This window comes from Cyclopterus lumpus, chromosome 10, assembly GCF_009769545.1.
Source record: "Cyclopterus lumpus isolate fCycLum1 chromosome 10, fCycLum1.pri, whole genome shotgun sequence".
Taxonomy (NCBI): Eukaryota; Metazoa; Chordata; class Actinopteri; order Perciformes; family Cyclopteridae; genus Cyclopterus; species Cyclopterus lumpus.
The window spans coordinates 9998180-10024463 of NC_046975.1; the positions used below are offsets into that span (position 1 = coordinate 9998180).

General features: G+C 41.8%; 1 protein-coding gene across 1 annotated transcript in view; it reads right to left on the reverse strand.

Moving 5' to 3' along the window:
• The window catches only part of gria3b (glutamate receptor, ionotropic, AMPA 3b), a 76557-nt gene that overhangs the window by 32232 nt on the left and 18041 nt on the right, over positions 1-26284 (reverse strand). The window contains exons 3-4 of the mRNA XM_034543837.1: positions 21993-22232; positions 6713-6900 (exon numbers count right to left, since the gene is read on the reverse strand). Of these exons, the coding sequence (XP_034399728.1) occupies positions 6713-6900; positions 21993-22232 (428 nt within the window). The remainder of the gene's footprint in view (positions 1-6712; positions 6901-21992; positions 22233-26284) is intronic.

Sequence of the window (26284 nt, forward strand, 5' to 3'; positions counted from 1 at the left end):
TAATTATGAAGATAATCAGTGTTTAAGCCATCATTTTCAACAGCCCAGGTGGTCACTGCTCATCCATGGGAGATGATCAGATATGAATCTTTGTTCCACCACAACAAATATGTTAAAAAAGTAAACTTCAAAGAATGTATCCATAGCTAGAAAGCCAGAATATTATTATGGCACACATTTAGTAAATTACTTATTCTTTATTTTAATAATTACATTCAAAAGTGGAATTATTATTGTTGACTGCTATGTAACTAAATTGCTCGTGATGTGTGACGATTAATCTGAAGATATATATATATATATATATATATATATATATATATATATATATCATCTAAATTAAGGCATTTAGACACCAGGGGGTTGACAACTAAACAACACAAAAATGCTAAATAGTTGTCTGCAAGTATTATGTGGCGAGGGCTTTTATTGTGAAAAATAAGAACAGAAAATGTGGATCTTTGTTAAGGTTGAAAGGAGTTTGAAAGTGTGCCATCTTGGTTTGGACCACAGAGCCTCCCTGTTGTTGTTTCATAAATATATCTTTTGGGCACAATTCAACCCATTTCCCACAACCCGATTGGTTGATGCCTTTATATGAATTGCGCAAGCTTGAAACATCGAATATGTATAGTGTATCTGTAGCTAGATTTAAAAAATCTAATAAGAATTGAAAAAAATAAAATAAACGATTGCTCCGTGTGATATTCACAATATGTGTGAAAGTATTCATGGCAAAAACAACTGATCGAAAAAAATACATAATCGTGTCACTTATTCATATGGCTGATTTCTCTCTTGCAAACCAACTTTGGTCAAGTGTAAATCGTGATACAGCACAATTAAAACATTAAAGCAGCTTTGATCTCGTCCTTGATTTTCTGGGGAACAACTGGATGCAGGGTCGAGGCTGTAGTGACGGAACATTTAATGTTTCTGGCTTGAATATCACTGTACATTATATTTGCATTATTAATCAGTGCAGCATATAATTTGTGGCGGCAAAGATATCCACTTCACACATAATTCACGATGGACAGAAGGGTGAATTAGAGCTTTATGCTTTGACACAAAAGGACTTCTTCAGTCTCCAGTTGTGCTTCAAGGCTCTTGGTAGAAGTGCTCTTGGTGGAGCACTCTCTAATTAATAGCCAGTGGCAGCTGAGGCTGAGAAGCTTTTCTTGGCAGTCGCGTTATTACGGGGCTGAAGATAGCAGGGGCATAAAGTCTTGGCCTTTGACCAAATGCAGAACATTTTAGAGACACCTGACTCATATCCAGATGATTATGTATGGCATTGCTCTGAGATACCGAACACTGTGAGACGTGATAGCTCGGGTGGATGGAGTCACTGACACTGCAGCTGGTACGCCCTTGTGTTTGTGTGGCAAAACCTGGCTCCGAAACAGCAAGATGCCCTTCTCCGTTTTCACTGAACATGATCAGGGTAATTTAGCTTGAGTGATAATGGGGGGGATGTGTGTGTGTGTGTGTGTGTGTGTGTGTGTGTGGGGGGGGGGGGGGGGGGGGGGGGTCCTCAGGTTTAAATACTGTACTATTATAAAACGGTGTTCTTAACACAGTTATAACTACACAGGCAAATTGTCACAGGTCTCAGCTTCCCATTCAGTTGTCGAGTCAGCAGGTCCCATTCTGTTTAATGATAACACTATAATCCCATTTAATTCTATAATCGTAAATGGCCCTCAACAGCCAAGGTTGGTGCTAGTGATTTAAAAACACTATGTATCCTCGGCTGTACATCCTGCAGAGGTGGGTGTGTGTGTGTGTGTGTGTGTGGGGGGGGGGGAAACAATAAGCCGATGTTGAGATCAAGAGCACCTTTCATATCAGTAGAGACATTAGCTCTCTGTCTTGCCTCTCTCCGCCTCTCTCCTTTAGAACAAAATTAGAGACATGCCAGGAAGTGTTACCAGAAAGCGTAGTCAAACTAGGGAGGCTTGAATGTCTGTGAGGGTTCAATGTTTACAGAACATTCATTCAGATTTTATTTCACTTTGTAATACCTCTCGTTTGCCAATGTGTTACATGAGCACACACATGTCATCCCCCTGCTTTACGGGATGTTGCTATTGCTTCATTTTTTCATTGTTTCATCCACAACCCTGATTGAGCATCTTCCTTTTATTGCTGACATTTTCCTATCAGCTGCTGGCAATCTAGTGTGCATTCTCTCCCTCTCCCACGACTCCTTATCTCCCATGGTCAGATTTCTTTCCCTTTCTTGAATTCGATACAACACATTTTTTTCTTCTATAAATCATCCATACTGTGGATTTTCCTTTCAGTCCTTAATTCAAGAGCAGAGAGAGAGGGGTATGGAGGATCTCTAATTCTCCATGGGGAGGCAATGTGGCCACCCTTCATGCTTCTACAGGCGGCAGAATGTAGTCCGTACAAATCCCCAAATGTACCGCTCTTTTTTTCTTCTTCTCATTCTGTCAATCCTTTTCACTTCTTATTGTATTTCTTTTTTCCCCTGCATGAAAATGCAGCTTTTGCGGCTGGCAGAGGGCTCACTGCCTGTCTGTCTTTGAACAGCTTGCGTGCCCTGGGCCTGTCCCAGACGCCGTTCTCTTTTTGCCTGCCTCTCTTTACACTAGTGATGAGCAGGTTGTTGCCTCTGAGCAGACTCCAGCACAGAACTCCCTGGAGGAAAGAGGGCCAGGATGGAGCCTTGAGGCAGATATGACGCTATACGTGCAATCTCATAGATGGATCAGATTAGGCATGAGCATATGTACAGTCAAACACACATGCAGGCTCTCAAGAGACCGGCATGCACATACTCGCTCTACAAAGTCATCATTACGAAGAGTGGTGGTATTACAGAGATGATTATCTTATATTCAGTCATAGTATTCTGCCCCTCTTTAATGCCACACACGTTTTCCCATTTACTATCATAAACCTAGATGGTTCAATGAGTCAGTTGGATATGATTCAGCGAGCAGAGGCTCTCCTGTCTTTGTCGAAAGGAAAGGAATGGAAGGCATTGGGTTAATTTATCTGCAGTGCAGTATATTGATGGAAAGGTCCTAGCGATAAATCCTGAGCGGTTGTTATTGCATAAAATGATAATAGCCCGGGTGTAGCATTCTCCTCAGCATCCCAAAACAAATTTGTTGTGAGACTCACGCTGCTCTTATATAGCAGCAAACAAAACTGCGCCTGATGCAGCAGTATGCAAATACTTTCCTTACCGCACTTCTACATCATGTCAACTGATAAATGAAGCTAATAAAAGTGACATTCAGCTGAGTGTGCATACGACTGAAAATGAGGTACATCCAGTGTGTTTGTTTGTGTGTCGGATCAATGACCATTTAAAGACATTGCTGTCCAACACCGAAGCACAGAGCGGAAACCAAGAGTCAATTAATTGATTTGTCAACACGAGATGAAATTGCGACAATTCTGACGATAGAATTTCTTCTGAAAGCAATAAAAAGGTAAAGTATTTGCTGGTACCAGCTTCTTAAAGGGGCCACATTAAAAATTCAGAGCATATGATCATATCTATCATTGAGGGATTTCCTACACACGAAGCTCAACATGACGAAGGGCTGAGACGATGACGACATTTTTAAGCTTAGAGGAATCGGAGGATGGGCACTACGTTTCCACGACGACACCGTTATCAGCTGGAACTGCAACATGAGAACAGCGCAAAGCGTCCAGAAGGGCGGAGCTAGCCAGCATGGCAAAGCACAGAGAAGCTCCTCTATTCACACAGAGAACGAGAGAGAGTCATTACTCCACTGTGTCTTAACATAGCAATTAGTTGATTGCTGCTATATTCATTATTTAAATGAATCAGATGTAGCCTCAGGTAGCCTAAAGTCTCGGGAAACTTATTTCTTTATAACATTAAATTCAGACCAAATAGCTCAGCATCAACCAACGTTAAAGTCATTATTTATTCATATAGAAAACACGATTGGAGGCCTTTGAGAGAAGGGATTTGCTGCATTCCTGTTTTTGTATACTTATGACTAAATTATCTTTGGATTTTGGACTGTTTTGTCAATTTATGCAATGAACAATAAACAGAAACATTTAAAATAACTGTTAATTGAACCCCAGTTTGGAATACATCGATTGGTAGAGTAAATAGGCAAAAGCTAATTATACTTTCAGTGTGAGCCGCATTTTAATGTGTTTTATATATCTATATATTTTTGTTATTTTGTTGTTTTGTTTTTATACAAAAAATAAGTTCCTATCGTCCATTAATACCTGCAAACTAAAATGCCAATTGTACTTGAGTACAGTAATTGAGTACATATAGTATACATGGATGTTCCTTTAAATATGAAATATTGAGGAACATTGTTGCAATGCCGATACACTCTAACAGTGCAGTGCACTACTGTCGTAGAGAAACAAAGGCCCAGCAAGACCGGAGCATTCAGAGCAACAGGATCAAAAGTGGTGCTAATGAAGAGAGAGAGTTTTTTTGTGTGCAACCATTGAACCAGATTGTGGAAGCTCGACAATTACCGATTCTATACACCATGAACTTCACTGCCTGGTATGAAGACGCTCATTCTGTGCTGGGATTACTCCCACAGAATCATAAAACTAAGCCACTGAGCTGATTCCCATTTCCCCCAGCAATCAGCTGGCTGAATCTGTCCTGCCTCATGATCCTCCCTCAACAGCAGTGACTTTGACGGATTGAAGCGACACACACACACACACACACACACACACACACACACACACACACACTGGCCTCGGCACGCAGGTTCTGCTTAAACTCTCACTCCTGTCCAGAGATGAAACTCGAACCCTCAATCATTGGCTAATAGAACTACAATAGCAGGTAGACGCAGTGGGTTTCCACATAGCTGACAGTGGGAGCCATTTTCTGGTGTGATTGCCCTCATGGGGGACAGTCCATCCTGGTTTCAATGTATAATGGTCTGGCCCAATAGGGGGTGGCTGCCGAGTGAAGTCCAGCAGCTTTGCTGAATGCTTGTGACTCATCCATATTGGCAGAGCTGGACAGATTATTTCAATTATCTCTAGGAACAAAAAGAAATCCCACGCTGAGGTTGTCACTGAAACAAGGGGCAACAATGAGCACACTGCTGCTTTGAAGGTTAGTTGTTGTAAAAGCTTTATTTTCCCCTTCTGTACTAAATCAAAGTTAAGGGAGAAAAATGTTTGATGGTGAAAGTATGAGGTGGAGGAAGGGAGAGAGCCTAGACAAAAAAGAAATAATGAATTAATTGAAAAACGACAGAAACATCAAACAGATTATTGCTCTGCATCCTTATTATTGTTTGCAGGAGGGGGCGGGGGGAGCAATTAAAGACGCAACCATTAATATGCCTAACATGTGATTTGTAATGCTTTTCCTAAAAGCTGAAGCATAGTCTTAACACAAAAAGGAAATAGATTTCCGTATAGTGCCTGAATAGTAAAGGAAGGAAATGTGCAGTACAAGAATTACATTAGACGCAACAAATTAATACTTAAAGCCATTCTGCTTTAAACTGTGACTCTGGGATCGAATTAGATTCATAAGAAAAAAGGGAAACAAACACTGGTTGAAGGGATATTGTGAGGCAGAGAGAAGCCAATATCTAAATGAATGTTAACGAGCAGAATCCAAAGTGGGAGCTGATTGCCTTGTAAGCAGAGGAGTGTAGGGTGGAGCGGGGCGGCCCAACAGAGGAGATGCATGGCATAATAGCCACTCATCTATTCATGGTAATTGTGTTTCCCCTACTACAAGGACTGGTGGACCTTTCATTTCCTCCTCAGGCATTGTGATAGAGGAAAGGAGGGGTTTGGGGTTGTTAGAGGAGCATTAAAAACGATGCCTCATCCAGTGGTTTCTCCAAATGGCTGCTCACATTCGGACCTCTCTACCTCAGGCTTTCGGGCCGCTTCAACAGCACGCACTGGTTTTCAAACAAGCCTCCAACTTAGCAACCAAACGCAGCTTCTCACATCTACTGTGTTGCCTGACATTCAACTTAACACAGCATTTATGAGGTTACACAAACTCAAGGAAATGACATATGAGCTATTTGTAGAAACTCACATGCAAAACAAGCAGCACAACAAAAATGATCTTAGTCAGACTTAGCGAGTCTTAGATCTTTGATCTAAAATGCTGAATAGGCCACTTTTATTGGAAGATGTTTTGACATCTCACAGTAGGAAAAGCACAGGTGCAAATAATCAATGATGGCTGAATTCACTTCAGCTGCTTTGATTTCAGGGTCCTGGTATTGTTCATGTTGCCTCACAGTCACGTTTGAACACTTGCATAGAAATAAAAACAATCAGTGGTATTGTCAGTTTTTCTTACTATAAGTCAAAATGTCTGCTGTGAAAAAGACGTATTATGGACTGAATGCTTCCCAAAACTGCAGAACCACTCCAGCACTTCTTTAATGTCAGAGGACTGAATCGATATTTTTGAACAGCTTTATTTCATATGCATCCAGTTTTTGTTATATATTTGTCGTCTTCCAGTCCAACTCAATATCACCATGACTAACAAGTTGACAGGTACAATTGATGGAGTGGCCCTTTAACATTTGTTACTTAAAATGTGCTTGGTAATGATGTGACTTAACCAGGAAGCCTGAAAAGGGCTAGATGGCCAGCGCAGGTGTTTAGTTATTTAATCGACAGCTGTTACCACATGTGCAGTGAGTTTGAGGCTCACCTGTTCTAGTATGGTGTTGATCCTGTTCACCTCGCAGTCAATCACGAAGCGCTTCTCCTGCCTCCTGTCCATCTCCTCAATGATGCGCTTGAACTCTGCTGCATCTGTTGTGCCGCTTACAGAGCGGGCGGTCACCTGCCAGTTGTTAGCTACTGCTGCCTCCATTATGGCCTGCAGTATGGAGAAACCTAGAGAGAGAGAGAGAGAGAGAGAGAGAGACCCAGAGGATTAGACAGAAAAGAGGCACACGGTTACAGTTATGCAAGAACTGGGAGGCTGCTAATTTATTCTGGAGAGGCTTTTGCTTGAATCCAAAGGTTAAAGGCCATCTCATTACAATATAAAATAGCATTCCAAACTCTGCAGGCCCTTGAAAATATTGTCTCGAGTCTAGACTTTATTTGCGAGGGTGGAAGCCATTGTGAATTTACCTTTGCATACTGAAAAGGCAATATCATTATGAAGTAAGGGGACAGGAATTGTATCTCCATATTATTAAAAGATCAGCGGGTGATGTTATTGCGCTTGGCATCAATTAAATCACGGCACTTAGCTCAGCCACATGTTAACTTTGACAATGTGGTGAAACACATCCCGGCCCGTGTCTCCTTGGAGGATTGCGCCAACTCATTTCAAGATAAAGACAATGAAAGATTCATCCAGGCCAGTCGTAGAAAGAGATCATTATGCTAGCAGAAGAATGGAGAATGAGCCCTTCCGATGATTAATTCACACGTGAAATATTTTAATTTAACAGGGCACCCAGAAACACTATGGTCAAATCATATACCACAAAATGAATAATGAAGTTCTATCACAGCACAAGTAAAAAGAAAACGTAACTCTTTTCCAACATTAAAGAGGTGCGAATGAACATAAAGGTTATTAATGAAAATCAAGCACACTACTGGTATTTTATTAAGACATGGACAAAGCAAATGTAATACATGTATGTACAATAAGCTTCTGTTCTCTCTCTCTGTTCATCTTTTATCGTCCGTCATGTGGTTAGCCGATACAGAGAAGCGGCGAAAAACTTGCAGCAACAGCAAATCTGGGCATGCACTCAGACATATAAAGATCTTATGAGAATTACTATTAATGTCATATGTGATTTGGTATTTTACAAATTGCCTGACACACTGAACAGCTGTGTGCAAAGAAAACCGTCTGCAGACAAAGCCAGCAGAGAGACTAAAGACACAACAACAGCTGTATGAGGAATCCACTTTGTGACACTCTTCATTTCTCTGCTTTTGAAATCTTTTCCAGTCCATCTGAATGGTCAAGCAGCCCTCTTTTTCTTGACTCGTAAATGCGTGTGTCTGCAACCCCGGTGTGCGGCCGCCTCTGCAGCGCACGGCCACAGTTCCATCGGATGAGCTTTTGGCATGCGGCACAGCGAGCTGCAGAGGATGACGCACTGTGCGTCATCAGTCCAGAGGACAACAGCCTCTCAGACCTCGAGGTTATCTGGCAAACAGGTTATCAGGTCACATCTCCAAGGAGTTCAGCATAGTTCATTAATGTGCCTTGTAGCACAACTCTGAGTTCAGATGATGTTGTGTTTGCCTGTTGAGGGCATGTAGAGGCACACATACAGTATAGTCCCTTTGTAGCTTCTGGGTCACAGAGCTGTTTAAAAGTATCAACACCTGTACATCTGACGTGAAACACCACAAGACAAGAAGAATATGAAGGTAGTGTAGCCTGAAGGCAATACAATCGGCAAATGTACTTTTGATTTCTACCTGGACAAAAGCCACAATTTCTCTAGGAAAAAGAAATAAATGTAAAAGTGAAGAAAAAACATCTGAAGCTTTTCTGAGGTATCATCATTTTTACATGAGCACAGCAGCGGCAGTCTCTCATGTCGTATGCCTCCTCACATCTCCCCTACCTAAAGCAAAAGTTACAGAAAGAAGGTTTGAATAACATGGATGCATTATTCATTTTCCTCAGGCATATGCTCAGAACCTCAGCAACCACAAGCCAGCTGGATAGCATGGCAGTCTTCCCAGCAATAAAAGCCTCTCACATTAAGAGATGTCATGCAGATTAACTGGGTCAAAATGGTCTCTTTTGGTTTGGAAACTGACAAGAATATGGCTGGTAAAGGTAAAAAAAATGCCAATGAACCATTTAGCACACTGTAATCACGTTGGGTGTACGACATGCCATGCATATGGGTTAACATGATAGGGTGGGTATTTGTTTCAGGGCTGCAAGTATCAGGCCAATCACTGATTTATGTTCAGCTTGAAAGAGGCAAGAACACGTCAAAAGAAAATACAAATGCCTACAGGGGAATGCTCTAGGGATTTGGGCTTGATATATTTGAGTATCTGGAGTGTTCTGTATAAAATCTGTGCATTTCCAATTTTCATTTCTGAGGTCTGAGGTGGCAGGAAAACATGAATTATGCAAACTCTTATGTGAATGAAGGAAACAGTATCCTGTCAATCAGATTACAATCACAGAGAGCTTTTATTTTGAAATTGCCGATTTGTGGGGAGCTCATCTTCTCCTGCCTCCAGCAAACCCTTGAACTGCGTTGAAACAATTGGATTCATTTAAGATTCACAGAAGATGCCATCCCTGACTAGTTTTACATTTGTATGGAAATTAAGAGATGGAATCTGGTGGTGGTAAATAGTCTGTCCAGAAATGGATTATTTTTGCTCATGATTTTTTTGACAGTCAGCAGAAAAGTTTATGTTTCATGGTTTGGACTTCAAAATTGAATTTTAACAAAATACTTGAGTGCAACTTAATGTGACAGCAGCAACACGACTGACAGCTCATTTTTCTTCTCCACCAACAAGAAAAAAATTAAGCGGTTTGTTATTCTCTGCATAAATGTACAAATGCCAATCACCTTTGTCAGCTGGAGTCCATTTCAGCTTCAGCTAATCAATAGATTCATCATCATGATTCATCCTACAGCATTGAAGACCCCTCATAAATGCTTTTGCTTGTGATATTTATTTCGAACATGAAGCTATAAATCCTTTTCACCTCTTTGCATTCAGGAGCCCCACATCTGTGTTTCGTCCAAAAATGTAAAACAGTCGACTACATAAATTACTGAAGACCACAACAAGATTTCCTTATCACTGGCTATAAATCCCTGCTGTGCAGATGTCGCAGCAGAGAGCAGCAGTTTCTGCTGATCATGCTCCTCAGAGCTAATCATGCCATCGAGGTGGGGAGAATTTAAACATGGTGTAATGCTCGCTGACGCCAGTACGTACTGTTAACAAAGAAACATACAAACAGTGGAGCAGAGTACAATGTGCATATTTGATATGCAAGCATAAGATACACAGGACATGATATTCATGTTATACTGTATATGTGTGTCTGTGTGTGTGTGTGTGTGTTCATATGCATGATCCCTACACTGGTTATAGAAAACACCCTGAACAAAGTTATTTATCTAGCGATAGCAATGTGCTTTCCTGTGCTGTGATAAGAGTGCGAGGACGAATTATTAAGTTTCACTCATTTAGCTACTGGCTCGTTAACTACTTAGCTAGCTAGCTGCCTTGCTAAATCTGCCATGCTTTCATGCTAAAGTCACACATGTACAGGAAAAAGCGCCCAACAGCAGGCTGGTGGCCAGAGGGGGCGCTGGGCCTACGGTTCCTCGGCTACTTCCAGTAGTAGGCCGGCAGGAGCTCTGGAGACTAGCGAGCTAACTAGCCGGCCTTTCCGCTCCAGTGTCGACTTTTTGAGGGACTCTACATGTTGCGAGAAACTCATATTTTCTTTTGCCCTTATATAAAAAACAAGCCAATACAACTTGCTAGCCAGTGTTAACTAGCGTGCTCAGATAATTATTGTGCCTCCACCTATACTTCTCCTATAGGAGGGGTCTATTCACCACACATATTGTTAGAATGACGATGCATGAGACCAGTGCTGCAGTTTATAGTCCGGCGTTGTATGTACAATTTTGCATAAGAAAATAAAGACTTCTCTATTTCCACGCATAGTACATCAGTCTGTCTATTGGCTAACACTGACAGGATGTGGGTCTAAGTTGGACGAAGGTGAACTCAGACTGAGTCTGTTGGACTGAAGAGAGACAGAAATTGCTTGCTTTAATTTGTAAAGGCTGGAATATGCTGGGGATGCATGTACTGGAGGCGGATGTGCACAGAGGTCATTTGGATACATTGAGAGTTTCTTTCAAACTAAGATATGTACAGACTATGAGTATAAAGTGTATCTGTGATTTTGCTTCGTTTGGAACCTCGTGACCTATGAACAGCATTCTCTGCGTTCGGTCCGAGGAGAAGTTTACATGTATCTTCACTGATGCATAATTCCAGCCTACGTCTAACAGACATAAGATATCTATATATATCTAGATCTATAGATATATATCTATATAGATATAGATATATCTATATAGATGTATAGTGGTTGCGGTGGGACGGTGAGGACAAAGCAGTATGGATGGCATCCTGATATGGCGATTAAATGACCCGCCCTTTTCTGCCTCTGATCATTGGCTTGAGAATTGACTTTGGTTAGGGTTAGAATAAGAGGCAGAATTGGCATAGTAGGAATATGTTAGTGTGGGGGGGTTAACGCTTTTGTTTTCATCAAGCTTGAACAGGGTATTAGGTTTCTCTTTACTCTCAAATACACACTTGAAACAACTCTGTAGTTGGTGGAGCAGTGTATAAACGGTTGAGATGAGTGAAAACTCAATTATTTCGTAATTTTCCCTTAAATCTATATCAGAACATTGCAGCGTCTGCTAGCAAATCCCGACAGAGCCTAACGACGCCCCGTGTGCTTATAAATCAGAGCTGTTGCGAGTGACATGTTGTGGCAGTGCAGCATACAGCAGCTGAGTGAGAGCTTCGTCTGTGAACCGGATCTTAACAGGATGAGTTCTGAAGCGTCACCCGTGGCGGCTCAGCGGTAATTGAATTGAGTTGCATCTAATCTCATTGCCCAGCTCCTTTGGTTCCCTGCCTCTCATTAGGGTACGGTGCAGAGTGTCGCAGAGTGTCACAGGCCTCCATCTCTCTCTCTCTCACGCACACCCCCTCTCTTATCTCACAGCTGATCCAGGCTAACTAGGCAAATCAGAGAAACCATATTGCAAATTCCTCTAAGCATCTTGCTCTGCATTAGCCACAACTGCTTCAGAGCCACAACTATACCCCTTGCTTACATTACACTGCATCATCGCACTTTGTCACTGTTGGTATTACACTAATCCACATCCATCAAAAATGTTATCTACTAATCTAATCAAATTATGAAATGTAAGTAAATAAGTTGCCATCAACTACACTACACTACACAACACAAGGAAAAAAGGGAACCAGAAGCAGCTGATTCTACCTGCCGACACCAAAGACTGTGAAACCCCCCAATCTGAACTCATTTCTGAAGGATCAAAGTCCAAAGCTCGCACATGAAAAAGAGGCGGTGGCTGTTTAGCCAATAGTGAATGTGGCTGCTCTCCCCTCTAACTTGCAATCCACTGGTAAATGAGGGTCTGTGGCTGCTGAGCCTTGTCCAGGGTCTCAGAGGACGCATCAGAAACGGCTGAATTGAAGCCATAAAGATAACGGCTTTGGCTCATAATTGTGGGATTTGGCTTGATACCAAGTTCAGGACTGAACAACTGCAGAGAAAGATGGAGAGTGAACTTTTCAGACACCACAGCAACCTTGTTGCTATATAAAATATTTATATAAATCAATTCAAGTACAATACTACAATTTTAATAGACATTTTAATAGACATTTATGATAGGGGTATAAGAAAATATCAATAGACTTGAGTATTGCAATATCATGTTCTTTGATACTGTGTTGATTCTCAAAAAAACTATTATTCTTTGTGAATAATAGTTTAAGTGGCTCAGATTGCACAAAAAGTAGTGCCATGATGTAGATGTTCTGATTGCATCAAAAAAGTTAACTTTTTCTCATTTTGTGCATTTGGTGGTGGGTTCTTTTGCAAAATATTGAAACACTACAATCTTGGATTGAACTGGATGGAATGTGTCAATATGAGCAGAAATCCTAGCAAACTCAGTGTTTTGGAACTTGAGTAGGTCATAACATAACAGCTTCGTTCACACCCTTGTGTATAATAACACAACATACAATTTAAATTCTTCATCTGTCAAACTCTCACTCTTCATTAACTACGTCGCTACGTACGTTCTAATGTATAAATATTCTCACAGCTGCTTCGTCTCTATTGTCTTTTGAGGGAGCCAAAATAAATACTTACAGTATTTAGGGCCTGGAGAGTGTTTGCCTCTGGGCTAAGTATGCTCACAGGGCTCTGAGGATCCCTCCAGTGTTTGCGCAGTGGAGATCAAAATCTTGGGCTGGGAGAGGAAGACGGCTTTATATTTCCTCTCATTAGTCATCTGGCACAGGCCCAAAATATAAATAAAATAGGCTGGGATTATATGAACCGTGCTCTTGACTTGTCCAGCAAATGATATACAGACGCAACAAACAGGCAATCAACGTCTGACGGTTGATGAAGAATGAGACTAGAATCTCTGAGCAGCTGTAAAGACATGGTAATTGAGGTGCCTTTGAGGAAAGTGTTTAACTACAATTAAAAGACAAAGACGCAAAAACAGGTCCATTCAACTTATGCAATTTAGTGGAAGAGAATACCATTATAGCCAGAGCTACAGTATGAGCTCCTCCACTTCTCCCTGCCTGCAGGGGGAGGAGGCTTCACCTCCATGGCGGAAACGTAGCAATCGCCGTGATGCCCACAAGTGTGTAGCCAAGGCTTTGATGTGCTGCATACAGCGGGCCTATAACCAAAAGCAGTTCACAGCCAAGTGTTGTCCTAATCAAAAAGACAGCACATGTCAAATCAAACAGAAGCAGCATGATGTCTGTATCTTTAGAAGTGCATACATGTAGGAGGGAGGAGAGTGGCGCTTTTCCACTGTGAGAATCCACCCACAGAGCTCCTCCATCTCTGCCTGTCTTTGTTTCCTGGTCTCTCTCTCTCACTCACACGGCATACTGAGACGTATTGGCACACACACACTGATGAGCGTGTGCGCTAACAGACAACATAGAGTCACGTGTGTGTGTGTGTGTGTGTGTGTCGAAAGGATTGATCAAGTGCCCTGGTCAGCTCTGGGCTGATCAGCTGAAAATGAAGGACACATGACACACACGGAAAAAGAGACTTACCGTAAATGAAAAGAGTCCAGATATTATTTTACTCTTGTGTATATGTTGTATTTGTTGTTTCTACAAACAAATTGGCCCTGTAACATAGTGTAAGTAATCAACCTCAACGATGGCAGCATGAAGAAAAGGCCAGGACCTTTGTAATAATGAAAAAAAGAAGCTCCGAGCAGTAATTTCATGGCTGCTGAAGCTCGCAGTGGGTAGGTGGTAATATGGCTTTATTCCAGGTTCTGTTAAAAAGGGACAGGGAGACAGCATAGTGGTTTATTGTGTGCTTATTGTGACAGACAAAGGCTCTCGAATATCTTCTTTTCAAGAGGTTACTGAATTACAGAGGTTGCCACTGCAGGTTGGACTATCTGTATATGTGGATGACACTTTGGCAGTGATACCTGTTTATGTGTGCAAAATAAAAATGGGAGAAAATAATATCAGTGATGCGTAGCTTCATCCATATTTCTTTAATATAATCTTTTTTCTTGTGCATTTTATGGCTTCTCTGATGTGCCCTTTCTTGTCAGCATGTCCAAGCTGATTTATTCTCCTGATGCATGCATAATTTAGCTGTTATGAAGCTGGCGTGAAGGAGAGGGCCACTAAAGCACAAGAGGCATATGTGTGTGCGTAAAGTCTCAGCTGGGTGCAGCTGATGTGCCATTATAGTGGCTATGATGAGACCACAGAGCCAAGGAAACAAGCTGTGGTCTATGATATAGACGTGCTAGGGAGCTAGCATTCACACATATTATCTCACATTGTGAGCGGAGACTATAATCAACAATAGTGGGTGACAACATTGCACTCGTCTAGACATTATTTGTGTGAAAAGTGTCAGCGTGGCATAAAAATGACAAATTGAAAGGGAAAAGGCAGCTGATGGTTTGCAGTCACATCGGAAAAAAAACATTGCTTTGCAACCTAATGGCACTGCACATTAAAATATATCTCCAAACCTTATTATGATTATGTAAAAGAAAAGGAGTAGCCATTTCATGCCATTCCTGTGTTTAATCACTGGAGTTTGGACTTTCCTTTTGGTAGTGTAGCGCATTTGTTTATTTGTTACGTTGTTTACAACAGTAAGAGCAATGCCAGGCAACTAAAATCAAATTAAAGGACAGACTTGATTTGGTTTGCCATCAAAGGCAACCAGGAGAGCAGCGGGAGACATTCATTATTTGACTCTTTTAGGGAACAAAGGCAACTGTCTCTGGATAGCCAATTAGAGGATTGCAGAAGAATAGGGAGCAAGGTTTGCTGTGGTTACAGTGTATCTGCCTGATTGCCCCCCCCCCCCCCCCCTCACATCTGTCCTATCCTTCTATCTACAGTAGCTTGGCAGGAACTAGAAGAAATGAGGCTAACTCTGTGCGGTCATCCACAAGCCTCGTGGCCCTGTTGGCGCATCACTCTGCCAATTGTGCCAGGCTGGAGTTATCATGTCTGCCTGTTTAACAGCTGATCAACAGGGTCTGTGGTGACTTATAAGGGATTCATTCATAGCCAAGTGGTCCTGATTGATGCAACTACAATGTCATTAATCTGATTTGTTTTTGCGTTTTAGCGTGTTTGCAAATATTCATGTAATAATAATTACCCATCCACTGACAATGGCAGCCATTACAGAGGCAATCACACGTTCAGAGTTCTCATCCACTTCAATATAATTTAGGACATTTACCCTAAACTCATACTTCAGGGAGAACAGCACCATGATCCACATCTTTGTTTAATCTGGTTTATTAAGCACTTGGTGTCCGCAAGCACCAATGCTATTTAGCATGGAAATGACTAGGACACAGACAAGATGCATGTCATCAGGGAGGGTATTAAAAGGGTTTAACCAATAAATTGAAATTACAAGCTAAGGACAGCAATTTGGCCCTTCAATTAGTCATAAAACGAAAATGAAAGACTGAATATCAAGATGTGTTATTTCTAACACCTGATGAATAAGAAAATACATTTAGCATTCTTCAAAGAGCGGCTTTAGTACTGTATTGGGTGATTAATATTCACCTTGTATAATAGTAATAAAGTCTACTGTATGCATTGCTCGGAGCAATCTCAATAGGGCTTGAATAGGATCCTTTTTGTTTTTACTGTGTGGCTATTTCTTTGATATTACGAATTGTAAATTATTACAAATTAGCTGACTGAAAATCATTTGTCCCTCTAAAAGGTGTGACAGGAAATCGGCCTGCCTATAATGTGCTCTGTAACCAAGGTTTTTTCTTTCACCAAGGCATCTACATCTAGGACTGTCACAATAATTATAATAGGTGTGTTGGGCAATATATTGTCCCAGAAATTACTATTGTCATTTAAATGCCATTTCAGCCCAATGAGATGATAATAAAAAAAGGTAATATTGCAAGTACACACAAACAATCAATTTAAAATTTTTTTAAATGTCTTTTGAATGAATACAACATGAATAAAATAAAACCATACAACTGAAACAATAAACAAAATGGACTTTCAGGCGCTTTTAACAAACGTGCAATGTCTGCACATTGCCTTATAATGGTAAGTAGAACCCTGCTGTTTATTCTGGCATCACGTTGCTGAAATGTGGGTGACATTTTTACGTAAACAAAAGGCGTACCTACATCTACGTTATTCAGCTTCTTTCTATCAGTCAGACTTATCCAGTTTATCATCAACCTGCAGTGTTTAAAAACTACATAATCATATCATTGCTTCCACTGTGAGAAACCCAAATTGGCTTGTTTGATTTAGGTATAGGTTAAAACTGTTACTTTTTAAGTAACTATATTTCCCCTGAGATTTGGTGTAGTTCAACTTCTTCCTGCACTGCAAGTGCTTGCCTGTGTTTTTTTAAGAGCAACATTTTCATTCAATATTGACATTTTTAAGACCTTTAACAATAAATGTGACGGACAAGTGACTCGGATAAATACTGTATGAATGCCTGCGCACACTTTGGAGACCGTATAGTGTAGGTCAGAATTTGCACATATTTGCATGTTTTGTAATAAGCTGTTCCCTTTTTGGGTACAAATACTGCAGCAACCTCTTATGATCAATACTGTCCATGCACTTTATTGTTCCAGATAAGTTTGCTGAATTGACTCCTCAGAAGTTGGGGGTCATTTGAAATATTGACTAGTGAATATATATATATATATATATATATATATATATATATATATATATATATATATATATTTTGGACCGAATGCTGGAGTTCAGCTTTCACTTGGCAGGTTTTTGTTCAAAGAACATTTGACTTCCTGGTGCTATAATGAGACTATGACATGGAAAAGCTATTTCAACTGTCAGCAGTTAAATGATAAAAGTAAATAGCTCTGTTCTTTGAGTGCAGCGGATACGTGTTGGATCGCTTTCCTCCTAACTATATCACATTCAGAATATCGACCGTAGAGGAAATGATGTAAAACGATGACCCGCCATTGATATTCATATGTCATCAACAACTTGGTGTGGCGCTGAATGTTGTGAGACGGGCTGAAATCCCGTGTCTCACAACATCATCATGAATATAAAGAGGTGGAGGCTCCAGGCCTACTACAAAATATCAGTGCAGATTGGTATTCACTAAATGTCAATGGAAAATATAAGTGCTTTCCCACCGTCAGAGGACTCCATCAGTCATACGTACATCTTCATCCACATTGTTTTGTTTTTTTACGTCTAGCTGCTCGGTTCAAGGTGAACAGGATTTTCTCAAGACTGACAAAATAAATGTAACACAGAGAGGCAGGGGAGCGACGGAGACACGGAGCAGAGTGAAACAGCAGCCATGAGGGGAGGGCAGGCATACAATTGACCCTTTTCTTCACCCCTCCCCCATGCAGCGATGGTCCAATCACGGCTTAGCAAGCGTAACTAGGCACAGCGGGCATCTCAGATTTAGAACAATACTCATTTAATACACATTTTAAGTGTTAAGATGGCGATGTTCTTCGATTGCCTTTCCGAAAACCAAAGCCAAAGAAGCAAACAAGTAAGTAATGGAGTATCTGTTCTGACAACACATTCCTGCTCGCATATCGTCAAACACGGCAGATGGTCAGCGCCCCTACGCTTCAGACTAGGATGCTCTTGGCACACCGCTAGCGACAGTTAGACTCAGGGACGGCAGTCCGCTTGCATTGACACGCCGTGGCTTCTCAGCTTGAGGGATGTCTTACCCCGGTTTAGCCTGTCCTGTACTGGGACATATTAACTATAGCCTCAGTCTTCAAGCACAACATCATTCATGTAGCCAACAGGAAGCTTGAAGACTGAAGAGGTCAGCTGGAGACATTTTGAACTTTACACTGTGCACTTGTGGTTTCAAACGAATTATGAAACAAACCACTGGTTTGTCTTTTCTTGACCACTTTGCAGCATTTAAGGCAGGAAAATGTTTTGACTCTTGTACGACTACAGTCACAGCGAGCTGACTCTCACAAGACTCTCAAGAAGAAGGGAAATAAGAGAAAGCTAAAAGCATATGAAGACACAGTGGAGAGAGAGAGAGAGAGAGAGAGTGACTCGTAAATCAAGTAGAGGTGAGATTGCTGAATCAGGGTTGATTGTGCCTGGGAGAGACAATAAAGCCTGTAATCATCTGTCTCTGCTGCACAGACCTGGCAATTACCTGTCCATACCTGACCGCAGAACAGAAAGGGCAAGGTCCATCTACCTTCACCCTATCCAGCTCGAGATTTTGAAGGGGAAATGTGTCTGCTGATGCAAACTGGAAGGACAGAGTAAGCAATATTCCCTCTTGCAGAGCTCAGAATTGGGGAAAACACAGTATTCGGTTGAAGGAGTGCTGCGGGGACTGTCAGTCCTTCCCGGTGAGTCATATGTTATGTTTGGGAGTCAAAAGAACCAGCAGTAATATCTGTTTGGACCTTTCATGTGTTAAAGCACACACACACACACACACACACACACACACACACACACACACACACACACACACACACAGTTCCCTGTCAATAGATTACATCCTATAAAAGAATACGAGCCAATCATTAATATCAGAAGCTCCATTTGCTTCCAGTGCAGTTCCTTCATCATAACATCTGTTTTCATGCAGCTGTCTCCTAATGGCATTTAGGGTACAAATGTACCTTCATTTCCCTCCAATACATCTGAGTCTGAAGCATATGGACCATCACTCTCTGACTGAAAGCACTACACTAAGGACTAAAAGCATTTTTTTGCCAGCCCAATATAAGAGCCAAATGAATAGTGAGGCTGTAATTAATCTTTTCTATTGACTGAAATCTCTTGGTGGAACTCAGCTAGTGAATGCGCTGCGCTTTCTCTCCTGAATAGCAGAGTTTGGAAAATAATTGAAAGGTTGATTCCACTATTATGGATGATCAATGCTTTTATCAAACACAAATTAAAAGGCAAAAAAGCACTCAAGATAATAACACTGTACATCGCCTTTGCTTTTTACTTGTTTAAAGATTATTTCGGGGACATTTAAGGTCAGAGTTCATTTGTCAACATGCTAGGCCTCTTTTTTAGGCAATGCAATTACACAATGGGCAAGACAATGATCATTCATTAACTCCCAATTTAGTGACCCAAAGCAGCATTACTGAGAATTACAAAGAATCAGAGACATCCGTGACACCCCGTCCAGGTACTTGTAGCTGAAAAAGGATACGTGGAAAGATTGTCAGTCGCTCATCTAATTTTAAAAACAAAACAAATGACCCGTTAATCAAAAATACATAGAATTGTTTGAAGGAGGAAAATCAAAATCCCAAAAATAATTATGTGGATTTCTTTGCAAATGTATCAGCTACAGTGATATAACTGCACACACCAACATGAGTAATTACATGTTGAGTGTAGAAAGCATACAGAGAGGTCAAAATAGTACGCTTAAAGTAATGGATGAACCGTTGATTAGCCAAATTTAACTTTGTTTGCTTTGTATTGATTAAAAGTAATCAATAATAAGTTGAATTTATGTGGTAAAAGTAATGGATACATAGTTGAAACAGTCACCCTAAAATAAAAGTAATACATAAACAGCTGAAATGATTAGCTGAAGCTGATGAAACAATGGTTAACCGATTAACAGCAACAATTCAATCATGAATTTGGCAACAATATTAACTATTTTGTGGTGTTACCTAACATACTCTTTAATAGATGATACATTTGGAACATGACCGATGTAGTCAATAAAGATACATCAGACAAAAAAAAACTCAAATAATGCAGACAATGATACAGAAGAAAACAGTTGTCTTGACAATTTTACTTCTTCCTCCGAGCCAGAGGGTCAAAACCTACATACACCCTTGAAGACTATGTTCCCTTGTCACTCCCCCTGGTTCAGCCAGCAGCAAGTGTCCATATTGCCTGGGGAGCTGCACTACCTGATAAGCGAAGGTAGAGGCTCCCTGACACATCTGTCTGCTTGATGAGCCAAGTGTCAAAGCCCCCCAAAGTGCTGGATGGAGTGCATCAATAAACGACTTTAATCCCCCCCTGGGGCCAATGTCCTCCTACTAATAAGGGATCGTCTTACACCACTGGCAGTGGGGAGAGAGGTAAAAGTGGCTTGGCATGGGCCTCAGCACGGGTATGTACAGTACGCAGGGAATTGTCTGTACACAGGTAACAGCCTGTAAATCACACGCGCCTGCTGTTGCCTTAATTGCTGGATTGTATCGTTGTTTTGTTTCCTCCTCCTCCTCCTCCTCCTCCTCCTCCTCCTCACTTTCCCTGGCTCTTTTGACCTGTGTCCGTCTATTTTCTCTTCAAAGTACACAGCTATTTGTCATCGCTCTTTCTCTCTCCAGCACCTCTTCTGTTTTGGTATTTCAGCCTCTCTTCCCCACCTCCGCTACGTATCCAACTCTGCCCCAGACAGTCTCTCTTGCCAGACAGAAGAGGAGAAGCAGAGGGAAGGGCCAGTACGGGGCAGTATTGGCTGTGCTGAAGGACGTGTGGGTTGATAGCATCCACAGGGAAAGATCCAATGAGTGTTCTCGTAAGAGTGACCCTAATTAACCACATATTATCTGCAGGCTGTTTGGAGGATTAAGGCCCACAGCTCTGGACCCTACAGGCCTGCAGACCCAAAGACTGAGGTCTGTGCGCTAGAGGACACTTCATATTCTGCCTCAAAGCAAGACGCAGAGAGGAGTGAGGCTGGGCTGGAAAAAAAAAGAAAACAAACCATAGAGAGAGCAGATAGCTCGGAGCATATCTGGACCTTTCTATAATGAGCAAATAAACACAGGCTTCCAAACTGCTCGGTGCAGTGCAGGAGGCATACGCAGCCCCCCTTTTTCGGCACCCTCGCAAAGAGGAAGACATATTGTAGCTTTGTCTGTCAAATCCTGAATATACATCTATCCCTCCTACCCAGGTGCTGCTTGAGCAAATTGAAGTTTCTGTAGGAGGAGGGGATCATTATTCTATTGAGAGATAATGAGCTCATTTTCTCGTTCGACGTTGGAACACCCAGAAATGAACACTTTGCCGTGTTTACAGGTCATCAGACACACGGCGTGCCGCTGCATTAAACCAGCGTCTATTGTCAACGAGGCAATGCATTCTGGGAACTGCACAAAACCCCTCATTGACGCAACACAATAAGAAGCACCCACGGGCAGCCAGAGACTCTGATTTCTGTGGGAAACACTTTAGTAGCAGCTGTGACATACCTCATTTCAGATGAAAGACAAACCAATGTCAACAACATGATTAAACAGAAGATTAACTGACACCAACCAGACAATTGTTTAGATAAAAAAAAAATCCCAACCCAAAGGTTATAGTACTTAAGATGCGTTGTTTCTTAACGTGTTATTGCAAGAGTTAAGAGCTACTGGCGGATACAGTATACAGTTTTTAACATTTGCATAAAACCAAACTACTGTATAAAATAGTGCAGTGTTAACAGTTCAAGCATTTAAAGAGCTTTCATGAATTATTACAAGGGAAATCTGTCCTCTGCTAACCCTGGTGTGCTATTCTGAGCCTCTGTAACATGTCCTGCGGTTCCACACTGTAATTCAAGCTGGAAGTCCTGATTCAAGGCCCACACTGTCACTTACCTCGGTCGGTGTCGTAGAGGTAGACGAACTTCTCCCACTTGTAGTGAGAGAGCAGGCTGAGGACAGCGCCGCGGAGGGCGGGGCGCATCTGGATGACAAACTGCACCTCGTTGTCGGTGGGGTAACTGGGTGTGACAAAGGAGGTGTGCAGGGCGCCGCAGAACGAGGTCAAGGTGTTCATGGACTTCTTGTCGTAGAATCCGAAGATGGCGTACACTCCGCGGGAGAACTGGGAGCAGACTGCGGGGAGGCCAGCAGAGGACAAGAGGACACAAGTGTTAGGACATCATTCAGCCGAATATGCACATTCACACATGTGTGTCTCCTCACTTCAGGCAGTTATAGATCAATTGGGCTGTTTGACCGACCACTAATTGACAATTAAGGGTATATGTCACGTAACGACCACCAAGACATTTGACAAAGTTCTGGAAAAATATGAATAACAATAAAAATGCTATTTACAGGAACACCAGTATGACCGTTTTAATTACCTACAGCTTAAGGTGATGTATTAAAATGAAGAAGAACATTTTTTTATTAACTTCGCGAAACTCACTTCAACTAAATTGATGTTCTAACTAATTGATATTCTGTTATTCTTTGATCAGAGAGTTCCTAATTTAAATTAATGGTCATTGTCATTAGGGATACGACTCAGCCTGTAAAATTTCCTGATGTCACATTATGACATCAGGGTTAACTGGGCTTGGTTCCGGACTACGGAAACATCACACAATGATAACAGAAATCCTGTATTACAAATTGGGGGTGAGGAGTTGAAAGATGTGAGTATTTACCAGCTAGGAAGGGTCTAATGAAAGACACTATTAAGTTGCATTATGCATTATCTCTGCCTCTGCTGCTTTGACCATTCCCCTTTACTTTGTTTACTTCTATGTAATATTTTTTTTCTGTAAATATGTTTTATTTATTTTCACAGTTTTTATCCCACCAGGGAAGAGGATTCACACATGTGGAACAGTTAAAGATTGAAATTTGAAACCTCATTCCCGACCCTACCCACACCACCCCCCATCCCACCCACCCAATGTAGGGTTACAGGCTATGGAATTTATACCTTTAACTTCTATGTATTATTGCCAAAGTGCATGTTAAATTGAGTTGCGTTGCAGCCCTAAATGAAACCCATCCCTCGTGATCACAATATAAAAGTGTGTGTTCATACACATTGCACAAAAGGACAGCGCGCATTGCATCAGAAGGTGAGCCGATCTGGTAATAGAGGACTGCGTTGTGATAGGATGTCGGCAAAGAAAATCCCGCAGCTGTGAACCCAAATGGTACAGTATGTGTGTGCATGTGCGTTTTTTTTGTTTCGGGAGGAAAGTGGCAGCCAGTGGATAGAAGAAGTCACGCCGTTCACCTAAGGTCTCCGGCTCCCACCAGGAGCTCCCACCAGTGATAGCTTTGTTCCCTCATGCACAGTGAACGACTCACTGCAGCATTCGCAGCAGCTGTGAGCTGCCCGTCACCGCTTCCGTTGTCTCACGACAAAAGAGCTGAAAAAGACAGATCTTTCTGCCTCCAGTGAAAAGTGAATGCAGTTCAAACCAAAAAGGTTTGCGTTCGGCGAAGCCACAAACAGCGACGCACCTGAGTGGCAGCTTACACAGATAGAGATTACATTTTAAGACGAGATTGACCCCCACTTTCGACCAGCTACAGACTGTTCAATGAAGATGAGTATCTGAGGCGACCAAAGGTAGAAGAAAAGAAACAGTTACACCATAATCTGAATGTTTTTTTACCTTGAAAAAATGTATAACAACCTCTTCGGGGAATGAACATCTCTCAGTAATACAATACCCCCCCCCCCCCCCCCCCCCCCCCATCTACTCTTTCATTGTGTGCGCCTGATGACATCTCTTCAGAGGCATAAACGTTTCCATTCGTTTGTTTATCTATCATGCGCTCTAGTGGGACGGCGTACATCTTCAGGCAGCAGCGACTTCCAGTCAGTCAGAAGTCATTAATGTGTAAACTAACATTCAGAGCTACAGGTGCATTCTCCTTTCCCACCCCATCGTGAATGGCTGCTCACTTATTCTGATTGACTCTCAAGTGCTCCCACCGGGTAATCAGGTATTCTTAACATCCGTAAACCCTTTGAATATTCCAGTATGACGGTTGGCTGACAGAAGGGAAGGCAGGTACTATCCAGTCTTATGTAATTGGCCCGTTAAATATTTGTTTCCGGGTATTCGTACAATTGTTACGGATGAGATACAACAGACAGAAAACACGGCTCTAAATGACTCATCAAGGTTATCTATGCTGAACTGGACACATTGGGTCGCCAAGCTAATTGCCCGCGATATGAAACCACACATAACACAATGTAACATAGCACACCATAACCTCTTTGTTGTTGTTGTTTGTCTTTGTGAAAAAGAAGTGGGACAGTATGTGCAAACCTTTCAGACATCTCAAGAGGACAACATGGCCGTGGTCACGTTTCTTTTTGGGCTCCTAAGCACAATGGCTGTGGGAATAAGAGATCTAGTCACTACTGGGATTTGCCTCATCCGTTTTAATTCCATTCCCTCCCTATCTGTCCTGGTACAGACACCTCTCCCAAGGTACAAACATCCATTCTCAGCAGTGCGCACGCACGCACGCACGCACACACACACACACACACACAGACACACACACACACACACACACAGTTTCTAGATAAGTGAATCAACAGATGGACAGCGGTATTGTGGGAAAGTGCTGCAGGGTGAGTGGTGCAATCTCCCGCACTGAATGGGAGGCAGGAGGAGCTGCAGTCCTCGTTGAGGCCCAGTTTTCTCTGCACTCCCTCTTAATTTGGGCCAGTTCTGACACAGAAGCTATCCCACGGGATCAGATCTGGCAGCCTCTTTCTTTCTGCTCAGCTGTCCTCTGCTTATTAGGTTGAGCTTTGAGCAAGCCCAAAACTTTAGGAACAGATATGTCCCCCTAACCTCCCTCTTGCCCTGGTTATATGGACAGTGTCTTGATGCTGCATCCTTTTTGATGGGTTGCCACCTTATTGCAGTGGAAAGGTTAGCGCTTTCCCATGAGCTATGCCATCTCGAGTTAACTGCGCTCCAGGTATGGTCTCCCATGGCAGTGAGGATCCCACGGATGTTCTAGACTAAGAATGACCCGTTCTGTTTTGGGGGCACACACTAGCCAGGCTCACTGCACCAGAACTGCCAGCAGAAACAAGGCACCCTGCCACAACACCATCAGCACCTCCAACCTCTGCAGAGTCTGTCCTCACAAGCATCTGTGGCTCTACAGGACTGGCCTTCACATCCACGCGCATGCATTGCTGTAAATACACCCCACTACAGTTAGTGTGGCGCTAAATACAATCAATGGAAGCTACATAATTTATTTTCAATGGAGAGCGATAAGCTGTGCAGAAACCTGGTTTTCTCACTGTTAATCACCGCTGGAACATTCCTGTGGTCAGAGGCGAACACGCCACGCCACATGTTGAGACGGCGTGGGTTCATACATGTGTTTATATACTGTAGCGTGTCTGAGCTACAGTATATAAACACATGTATGAATCTGAGCTCCAGGAGCATTCAGGTGGAATACGCAGCGCTGTCCATCGTGATTGATAAAGTAAATGTCTCCACACATCAGTAAAAAGGACCCTGTACAGACACCCCTTTCACAAACTGCTGTGGGAAAATAGTGGAAAACCATTTCCTGTTTCACCCAGTGCTGGTGGAGAAAAACCAAAGGAGTGTTGGCTGTTATCACCAACAGCCAGGATCAACTTTGAGGAATGAGCTCGTGTTTTTTTTGTTTTTTTTTATCACATAATCCTGAGTAACTTTCTAATTGTATGAAATTCATGTAACAAGGTGGACCAATTTGCTACCTCGTTAATTTGTGCAGAGTGTATATTTCTTACTCTTTTAAATTTTAGTAAACTGATTCTTTCAAGCAAGGGTGAATAAAAAGATAGCAGAACAAATAAGCATAATATATACACGGGGAAATGTATTAATAGGAAATAGCAACACAAAAAAGAAAGAAAAAGCATTCAATAGAAACATATTGAAGTAGAGGAATTAAATGTTTCTTTGCAGTGAAAAGTAGAGTGAGATTCCAGATTAATACATTAAAGAAAAGAAAATAAATGCTCAAAGTTTTTTTAACACAAAGTACTGGTTGCATCTTCATTTCTGAACCTTTGCATATTGAGTTTCCTATTATTTGCAATTCTTAAGAACAAAAATCTGAACTTAAATGTTTTCAGAAAGATTCCACAGACTGTA